Source organism: Mus caroli, unplaced genomic scaffold (assembly GCF_978045245.1).
Source record: "Mus caroli unplaced genomic scaffold, Mus_caroli_1 scaffold_13, whole genome shotgun sequence".
NCBI lineage: Eukaryota > Metazoa > Chordata > Mammalia > Rodentia > Muridae > Mus > Mus caroli.
This window is the reverse complement of record NW_028227268.1, coordinates 74,241,380-74,252,109: the sequence shown is the minus strand read 5'-3', so window position 1 is coordinate 74,252,109 and position 10,730 is coordinate 74,241,380. Positions and strand designations below refer to the sequence as shown.

The 10,730-nt window shown below is 38.8% G+C and overlaps 1 protein-coding gene across 3 annotated transcripts in view; it reads right to left on the bottom strand.

Moving 5' to 3' along the window:
- LOC147001548 (interferon-gamma-inducible GTPase 10-like) overlaps nucleotides 1–10,730 on the bottom strand; it is a 47,744-nt gene that overhangs the window by 8,838 nt on the left and 28,176 nt on the right. For 2 of the 3 annotated variants that reach the window (XM_085830078.1, XM_085830079.1), the window contains one exon: nucleotides 8,326–9,555. In XM_085830078.1, coding sequence (XP_085686204.1) covers nucleotides 8,326–9,534 — 1,209 coding nt within the window. In that variant the 5' untranslated portion in view covers nucleotides 9,535–9,555. Of the gene's footprint in view, nucleotides 1–8,097; nucleotides 9,556–10,730 lie in introns of those variants that run through there. The other variant, XM_085830080.1, reaches the window with a different exon arrangement.

Sequence of the window (10,730 nt, the reverse complement as noted above, 5' to 3'; positions counted from 1 at the left end):
GATCGGATACTGGGTTACAGTACCAGGAGCTGGACCTGTGCCACAGTGCTCTATATCCAAATATCCTTGGGATAGAGCTGGTCTCCCAGGAGTGCTGGCAAACCTGTGAGCAAAGGTAAGACTACCACATCTGTTCAAATTCCTGGTCCAAGAGGGATCTGCTCAGAGACATCAGGGCACAGGAATCAAGGAACAGCTGGGCACAGGTTTCCATCTGTGCCTGGAGCTGATCCTGTGCCATAGCTCTCCATATCCAAATCCTGCTTGGAGAGAGTTGGTCTCCCAGGAGTTCTGACACATAGGCTAACAGGAGGTACAGAGCCAGCAAGACCAGTTAAAACCTGAGAAAACCAGATGGTGAAAGGCAATGGCAAGAACATAAGCTACAGAAACCAAGTCTACTTGGCATCATCAGAACTCAGTTCTCCCATCACAGCAAGCCTTGTATATTCCAACAAACCAGAGAAGTAAGACTCTGATTTAAAATCAGAATTCATGATGATGATAGAAGACTTTAAGAAGGACATATATAACTTCCTTAAAGAAATACAGGAGAAGACAGGTAAACAAGTAGAAGACCTCAAAGAGGAGACACAAAAATCCCTTAAAGAATTACAGGAAAACATAACCAAACAGGTGCAAGAATTGAACAAAACCATCTAGGGTCTAAAAATGGAATAGAAACAATAAATCAATCAGAAAGGGAGACAATCCTGGACTTAGAAAACCTAGGAAAGAGTTCAGGAGTCGTAGATGCAAGCATCAGCCACAGTATAGAAGAGACAGAAGAGAGAATCTCAGGTGCAGTAGATAACATGGAACACACTAACACAATTGTCGAAGAAAATGCAAAATGCAAAAAGCTCCTAACTCAAAATATCCAGGAAATCATGGATACAATGAGAAGATCAAACATAAGGATAATGGGTAGAGATGTGAGTATAGATTCCCAACTTAAAGGGACAGTAAATATCTCCAACAAAATTATAGGAAATTTCCCTAACCTAAAGAAAGAGATGCCCACAAACATACAAGAAGCCTGCAGAACTCCAAATATTGGACCGGAAAAGAAATTTTTCCCATCACATAATAGTCAAAACACAATATGCACAAAACAAAGAAAGAATATTAAAAGCAGTAGGTGAGGAAGGTCAAGTAACATATGAATGCAGACCTATCATAATTACACCAGACTTCTCACCAGAGACTATGAAAGCTAGAAGGTGCTTTATAGAACATTTTGTCCTAAAACAAAATTTAGCAAAGCTCAAAGCTAGAAGATCTCATACAGACCCTATGAGAGCACAAATGCCAGACCTGTTTACTATACCCACAAAATTCAATTATCATAAATGAAGAAACAAGGTTATTTCACGACAAAACCAAATTTACACAATATCTTTCCACAAATCCAACCCTACAAAGAATAATAGATAGAAAACGCCAACACAATGAGCGAAGCTACACCCTAGAAAAAGCAAAAAAGTAATCTTCTTTCAACAAACCCAAAAGAAGATAGCCACACAAAAATAAAAATAACATCAACAAAAACAGGGAGCAAAAATCAATACTCCTTAATATCTCTTAACATCAATGGACTCAATTCCCCCAATAAAAAGACATAGACTAACAGATACATAAACAGGATCCAACATTTTGCTGTGTACCGGAAACACACCTCAGATTGAAAGACAGACACCACCTCAGAGTAAAGGCTGGAAAGTATTTTCCAAGCAAATAGTTCCAAGATACAAGCTGGAGTAGACATTTTAATATTTAATAATATTGATTTTAACCAAAAATTATCAAAAAGGATGAGGAAGGACACTTCATACTCATCAAAGAAAAAAATCTACCAAGAAGAACTCTCAATTCTGAACATCTATGCTGTAAATGCAAGGGCATCCACATTCATAAAAGAAACTTATAGTAAAGCTCAAAACACCATTGCATCTCACACAATAATACTGGTCATGGAAATACAAACTAAAAAGAGATACAGTGAAACTAACAAGTTATGGACCAAATAGATTTAACATATATATATATATATATAATATATATATTAATATATATATATATAACATATATATAACATTTTATCCTAAAACAAAATAATATACCCTCTTCTCAGCACCTCATGGTACCTTCTCCAAAACTGATCATATAATTGGTCAGAAAACAGGCCTCAACAGATACAAGAAGTTTGAAACCATCCCATGCATCCTATCAGATTACCACGGACTAAGACTTGTCTTCAATAGCAATAAAAACAAGAGAAAGCCCACAAACACGTGGAAGCTGAACAACACTCTACTCAATGATAACTTGGTCAAGGAAGAAATAAAGAAAGAAATTATAGACTTTTTAGAATTCAAGGAAAATAAAATCACAACATACACAAACTTATGGGATACAATGAAAGCAGTCCTACGAGGAACACTCATAGCTCTCAGTGCCTCCAAAAAGAAACTGGAGAGAGCATACACTACTAGCAGCTTGACAGCACCTCTGAAAGCTCTGGAACAAAAAGAAGCAGGAAATAATCAAACTCAGGGCTGAACTCAACCAAGTAGAAACAGAAAGAACTATACGAAGACTCAACAAAACCAGGAGCTGGTTCTCTGAGAAAATCAACAAGATAGATAAACCCTTAGCCAGACTAACCACAGGGCAACAGAGACAGTATCCAAATTAACAAAATCAGAAATGAAAAATGAGACATAACAACAGAAACCAAGGAAATTCAAAAACATCAGATCCTACTAGAAAAGCCTGTATTCAAGAAAACTGGAAATTCTGGAGGAAATGGACAATTTTGTAGACAGATACCAGATACCAAAGTTAAATCCAGATCAGATAAATCATCTAAACAGTCCCATAACCCCCAATGAAATAGAGGCAGTCACTTAAAATCTCCCAACCATAAAAAGGCCAGGATCATATGGGTTTATTGCAGAATTCTATCAGACCTTCAAACGAGCTATTATCAGTATTCTTTAAACTATTCCATATAATAGAAACAGAAGGAACACTACCCAATACCTTCTATGAAGCCATGGTTATACTGATACCAAAACCGCACAAAGACCCAACAAAGAAAGAGAACTTTTGACCAATTTCCCTTATGAATATCAATGCAAAAATACTCTAGAAAATTCTCACAAACTGAATCCAGGAACACATCAAAATGATCATTCACCACTATCAAGTAAGCTTCATCCCAGGGATTCAGGGATGGTTCAATATATGGAAATCCATCACTAAACCATTACATAAACAAACTCAAAGGAAAAAAAACCCACATGATTATTTCATTAGATGCTGAAAACGCATTTGACAAAATCCAACATCCCCTCATGTTAAAAGCCTTGGAAAGATAAGTAATTCAAGGCCCAAGCCTAAACATAGCAAATGCAATATACAGCAGACCAGTAGGTGATATCATATTAAATGGAGAGAATCTTGAAGCAGTCCACTAAAATCAGGGACTAGACAATGCTGCCTTCTCTTTCCCTATCCATTCAGTATAGTACTTGAAGTTTTAGCTAGATCAATTAGAGAACATGAGGAGGTCAAAGGATACAATTTGAAAAGGAAGAACTCAAAATATCACTCTTTGCAGATGACATAATAGCATACTTAAGTGACCCCCCAAGTTTCACGAGACAACTCCTACAGCTGATCAACAATTTCAGTAAAGTGGCTGGATATAAAATTAACTCAAACAAATCAGTAGCCTTCCTCTACTCAAAGGATAAACATGCTGAGAAGGAAATTAGGGAAAAACTTTTCACAATAGTCACAAACAATATCAAGTATCTTGCTGTGAGTCTTACCAAGCAAGTAGAAGATCTGTTTGACAAGAACCGCAAGTCTCTGAAGAAAGAAATCAAAGAAAATCTCAGAAGATGAAGAGATCTCCCATGCTTGTGGATTAGCAGGATTAATAAAGTCAAATGGCCATCTTGCTAAAGCAATCTACAGATTCAATGCAATCCCCATCAAAATTCAAACTCAATTCTTCATAGAGTTAGAAAGAACAAAATATTTTTTAATAAGATATTTTCAGCCGGGCGTGGTGGCGCACGCCTTTAATCCCAGCACTCGGGAGGCAGAGGCAGGCGGATTTCTGAGTTCGAGGCCAGCCTGGTCTACAAAGTGAGTTCCAGGACAGCCAGGGCTATACAGAGAAACCCTGTCTCGTAAAACCAAAAAAAAAAAAAAAAGATATTTTCTTTATTTACATTTCCCAAACTATCCGGAAAGTTCTGTATAGCCTCCCCCTGCCCTGCTCTCCTACCCACTCACTCCCACTTCTTGGCCCTGGCGTTCCCCTGTATTGGGGCATATAAAGTTTGCAAGACCAAGGGGCCTCTGTTCCCAGTGATGGCCGAGTAGGCCATTCTCTGCTAAACATGCCGCTAGAGACAGGAGCTCTATAGGTGGAACAACAATATGAAGTGACCAGTGTCCCTGTTTTCTAGTGTTCATTCTACAAACCTCAAGGAAACAACCTTGAAAATGAAAATCCCAAGTGGATACAGAGGAAAGCCAGGAAGGAAGAAAGGAATAAAGGAAGAGATGTTAAAGAAGCCACTAAAAAGAGAAAATGACTATTTTGAAAGTTAAGAAATCTGAATAAAAAAGTATTTCCATCAAAGCTCTACTCCAGGGAAGCATCAATTCTTAAGTCCGAAGAAAGAAGATACATGTCAGATGTGTTTCCTCCAGGAATTCACATATTACATACATGTTGCTATATTAAATATTTTGGTCTTTTACATCACATCGATTTTTTTTGTCTGATACTCCTACTAGTTTATTATAATCTTTGCAGGACATTAAAACTGTGTATATTTCATGAATTGTGGAAAACCAGCCTTCATTACAGCTATGAGTGTAGATCAAAGTTTATCAATACTGATACTAAAAAATACCAGAACTTTGGGATGAAGAGTATGAATCACAGCCATACCCTTTTCTCTGGGTGTTTCAGACACACATAGAACTTTGGAATTAGAATTGGAACACAAGGTGAATGCAGGAAGACATGAGAGATTGGCTTCACTTAGCTCTGATACTCTGGTGTTAATAATGTGGTATGCAGATTTTAAGATAGAACCTTCAGGTACACAGACTTCTATTCTTGAGTCACCCAATCATCTTGTTGGAAGCCATGACACCAATCAGACTTAGGGAAAGGAAGGCATCAGTAGAGCCACTGTCACTAGGAACAATATAGTAAAATCGCAAAACTGCAAGGGTAATTATTTGATAATTTGTATGTGAAGCTGCATGCATGTGTGCAGGCACATGTGTATATAGTATGTGTTTCAGAGGTCTACACATCTCTGCCTCTCTGATGCTGCGATGCCACAATTAGATGCCAACTGTTGCTGGAAATATTTAAAAAAAAAAACGCACCATCCCACACTATTTCTGGCTACTTGGGCACTCCCAACCCTGCTGCTTTCCATGGCTAGCCCCATATAGTGACCGCCCATCTCGTGGCTCTCTTTTTGCTGATTTTGCTCACATTCCTAGCTATCAGCCTGCTCTGGTCAGTGGTTCCAAATCCTAGTATCCCAGGAAAGTCAAAACTCTAGGGACTTGTAATTAATTTTTAATTTTTTATTAGATATTTTCTTCATTTACGTTTCAAATGCTATCCCAAAAGTCCCCTATACCCTCCTCCTGCCCTGCTCCCCTACCCACTCACTCTCACTTCTTGGCCCTGGCGTTCCCCTGTACTGGAGCATATAAATTTGCTCGACCAAGGGGAGAGGCTTGTAATTTATAAGTCAGATTTCTATGGGTAAATTCTCACCCCACAAAAGGCCCACAGAATGAACCCAGAGCCAATTGATAGTGATATAAATTTCCCACCTAGATAAGACAAATTGTCCTGTAATTGTCCATCCCTATAACGTAATCATAACTACCTGTGGCTATTTAAAGCCACGTGGAATCTGGACCGTCTTTCTCTTCCTCCATCTTCCTTTCTTCTCCTCTCTGTCTTCTCTCTCCCATTTCTAAAATCCTCCTTCTGCCTTCCTTTTCCACTGCCAAATCACAGGCTTTCACCTCTTCTGGTGCCTGCCCTCACCTGCATATAGACATCAAGCCACATTGATTTACAAGTAGAAGCAATATTTAGGAACACCTGGTGATTGTGGCTACAGAAATGAATTCAAATTCATGTACAGTGCATTGTTTACACCCTACTATTTATGTCACATTTGCTTGCAGTGTATGAGAGTTCCAGTCTTGTGTGACCATCTGAAACAATGGTTCTCAACAACTCTGAGATGGAATAGACAGAGTCAAAACTCACTAGATGCCCCCCAGAGTACTGATATGGCATCTACACTGTGATGGCCAGCTGGAAATAAACCAAATATTACATAACAGCCCAACCCCCTAAGACACATTTTTCTGGAGAATTTTCTTAATAAGGACATCCTATATAAGTGGTAGATATCTCCATTGAGAAGCACAAATTGCTACACACAACTATTATTATTCAAAATAGCCAAGGCAACAATCATATAAAGGATCATAACTCTCTAATAAAAGATTCTGAGGAGTTCTGGAAAGATGTCTCATCAGTTAAGAGGACTGCTCTTCCAGAGGTCCCAAGTTCAATTCCCAGCAACCATACAGTGGCTTACAACCTTCTCATATGAGATCTAATTCTTGGTTGTGAGGCTATGTGAAAACTCATATGCATAAAAATAAATGTATAAATGAATGTTTTAAAAAAGATTCCAAAGAAACTGAAGTAGATTAAATTCCTGTCAAATATTTCATAAATAATGAAAAAAATCTCAATCACATGAGAGGTGAGAAATGTTGAAGAAGGAATTGTATTTGATGAGCAAAGGGTATTTGTGACAAGAACATGAAGAAGGGACTTTTGAGTGTAAAAGGGAGCTAGCTAGATAACGGGGGCATGGCAGAGGGCAGCAGGCAAATGAATGAATGAGAATATATAAGACTGAATGAAAATGTATAATGACATACACGTATGGAAATGCCATAATGAAACTCACTGTGTTGTATGTACACCTAAAATGTAATGAAATAGAAAAAAACCTCAACGAGATCCAAGAAAATACTGATGAATAAAATTAAAAAGAATACATATAATTTGTCTGAGATATTCAGAAATGTAAAATTTTGAAAGAAATCTTGAAAGTTCATTTACAATAAACACAACACACACACTAAAGAAGAAGGCAGAGTAAGAAGGCAGGAAGAAAGGAAGGTAGAGAGCAAGCAAGGAAGAAGCAAACAAGTTTCATTAAGAAACCAAGGAAGTGAGACGCTCTAAAGCAGAGAAGAAAGAAACCTCAAAGAAGGCAACAAAAGATGCTAAGATCCCTGTGTTTATAGCTTATAAACTTTAACATTGTCAAAGTGTCCATACTTCAGAAAGTGATCTATAGACTCAATGCAATCTCAACTAGAACATCAATGCCAGTAAGAATAGAACTGGACCGTGGAACCACAAAACTCACATGGGAACACAGAAGACTGCAAATAGCCAAAACAATATTGATCAAAACCAATAGGGCTAGGAGTCACTGCAATACCTGATTTTAAGGCATAGCACAGAGCCACAGTGACAAAAACAGCCCAATAGCTGCATGAAAACAGGCTCATAGACCATCAAGCTGACAGGAAGAGTGAACCCAGAAATATATCCATAACCATGCAGGCAACAGAATGCATCTACAGTCAGCCAGTATCTCAGCAAGGCTTCCAAATACTCATATTGCACAAAGGGCACATGGTTTGAAGAATGGAACTGAGAAAACTGAGCATCAGCCAAGACTAAACCCGAACCCTGACCCTTCACACTATAAAAAACAAACAAACAAACAAACAAACAAACAAACAAACCCCATGTGTCCCAAAGAGCGTAATGTAAGATGGAAACCTTGAAGCTCTTAAAGGGAAACAGGTATGAAAAACTTCATCAGATTGTTCCACATGGAGTCAGCAAAGCATAGGAATCAAAAGGGAACTGACAAGTAGCTTGCCATCTCACTGAAACACTTCTTAAATACAAAGCAAATAAACACCAGAGAAATGAGATGATTTACAATGAAAAGCCTTAGGAGAGCATCAAGTAACTGTCTCACCAGAGAGGCCACAGGATGTCAACAGAGGCAGAACATGGACATGACAAAGTTCGTCAGAGTCACTTTGAAACATCTCAACGAAATGAAATAGAAAGGTGCTTCCTGGACCAACTGGAAACACTTTCCCCATGGACTCCTCCCGATATAGAGAGGCGTTAGAGTTGAACGAGCTCACCTGCTCTGTGAAAAGCTCTTCTTTCCTGAGGATAATTTTAACATCGCTCGCAACCGTGTCAATGAAATAATTTTGCAAGTGGAAAATCTTTGAAAAGTAAGGATTTCCAATGTACTTCAATAGTCTCTCTGTTAAGGATGTATCTGGCTCATCTGAGAGCAAATGTGGAGACTTAATGTTTGCCTTGAGATCCTCCAGTGTCACGTTCAAATCCTCAGCGATGTTTTCCAGTGATGCCTCATCCAGGCCAAAGGAAGATCTATAGTCATTCAAAGTCTGTTGCAACATCTCCATGTCCTTTTGGGTCAGTCCCCGGGATGGTATGGGAGCCCATGCTCTTGGAGTTGTGAATTCCTTCCAGACCTTTTGTTTCAGCATATCCCTCTTCCTGTCTATGGTGGAATCTGTAACAACAGGCAAAGTGAGCATGAACATGTGGTGTTTGTAGGCTGGGAGCTGGCTCAGAAGGGTGGATTCCAGCTTTGGGAAATCAAAGTCAGACACATCAAAGTTAGAGACTAAGAAGACTGGAGGCTCCTGGTGGGTAACTTCCTTAAGCATACTTGAAATGGTATGTCGAATCTGCTTTAATGTGTTCTCTCTGTTGAATCTCCTAGGATTACTCCGTTTTACAACCATTAGATCAAGATCTGTGTGGGTTCGAACAAAATAGAAACTCCTATTCATTTGCACAATGGCTTTGGCAAGTTCTGCGTCATTATGTTTAAAGCGTCCAGAAGAGACAATAATGAAGAAGTCATAGTCCTCAAACTCGATTTTCTTCAGATAATCATGTGGTTGGAAGGCAGTAGATCCAATGCCAGGCAGGTCCCACAGTGTCACACTGGGAAACTTTGTGTAAGTGTATGGTGTTCTCTCAGTGGTTGTATATATAATCCCTGTGGAAGCAGCTGCACCTTCTTCATCATCCCCCACTCCCTGCAGAGCATTGATGAGACTGGACTTTCCAGCCCCAGTCTCCCCCATCACTGCAATGTTTAGTGGGGCTTTCTCTATGTCACCCAGAGCACTGCTGACTGCAGAAACTGTTTCCTGAAGGTTTCCATTCTCTAGGGATGATTCAATGAAGGCGATTAATTCCTGAGACAGGATTTTGGTTTTCATCTTGAAATTCTGAAGATTTCCAAAGCTGGAGGTCAAATCAGGATCCTCTTTTGGAGGGGGTGTAGAAGAGGAAGTCTGACCCATGCCTTGGAAGTGTCGATGGTACTAAAGAAAGGAAAGAATCAGGAAGGTTAACAAATTAGTTCAGCAAGAACGAACAATGGGACAGCAGGGTCCACTATCTGCCCCTACATTATAATTAAGGACTTTCTCCCCTTCAATGAAATGCGCAGTACTGAACACCCCTTACTTCTGTCTTTAGGTTTGAATTTTGGTTTGACTCACACTCTTCACCTTTAACTGTTTTTTTTCCTTTACAGTGTTTTTTGTTCTTCATTAATCAAATTCAAGCCTGTAATCACAGCACTAAGGAGGTGCTGCTATGGATCACAAGTTTGAGCTCAGGCTGGGTTAAGATGCCCAGTTTTTGTCGAGAAAAAAAATTACCCAAGTTCATAGTTCTATCAGCCTTTCCAGATACGGTCACATTATGACATGCACACTGACTTTCTGGTTTTCAGTTTTACTTCAATAATTGACATGAATGGTAGCAAAATCAATTGTGAAATTAGCATAACATGACCATCAATATGTTTATGCTTCAATCCATGAATTGGTATAACTGTTAATTTTGACCACAGAAACTGCTCTGTATAGTGTTAAGAGTAACTTTAGATTAACTCATAATGGTGAAAGAATTGAGGATAAGTGACTTTTGAATGCTGGGCCATAAATGTGATACCTAAACTACTGCCTCTAATGCTTAGTTAGATGCAGAAGTCACAGCAGAAGTGATGTGAGAACTGAGGGAGGGTTGTAGTGTTTTGACAATGTAAAAATTGCTGAAACAGTAAAATTCCAAACCATTCAGTCAATTAATGGGCGAATGAGTTGTAGACAGTCATTAAGAGACTAAATGAAAAAGCTAAGATATATTTGAAAATTTACTCGATATCCTGAACTATCATAGGAAGGGCCATTAAATCAGAATGGTACTACCAAATCAAGCACCACTGACAAATGTAGAAAAGAGGACCCATCTTCACTGCTAGAAGTTGTTGCATCTACTTCATAAATGGATCACTGTCCGAGGTACACTTCTCACTTCAACGTGAAGGAGTGTTAGTCAACAGATTATGCAGATACAAGCACATCCATGGTTATAGCTGCAGTGCTTATGGGTCTCTATAAAATCAATTCAGTGTAGATATTTATATGCAGATGAATGTACAAAGAACTCATGGTACATATACAGTAAGATTCTATGCAGTTTTGAAGAA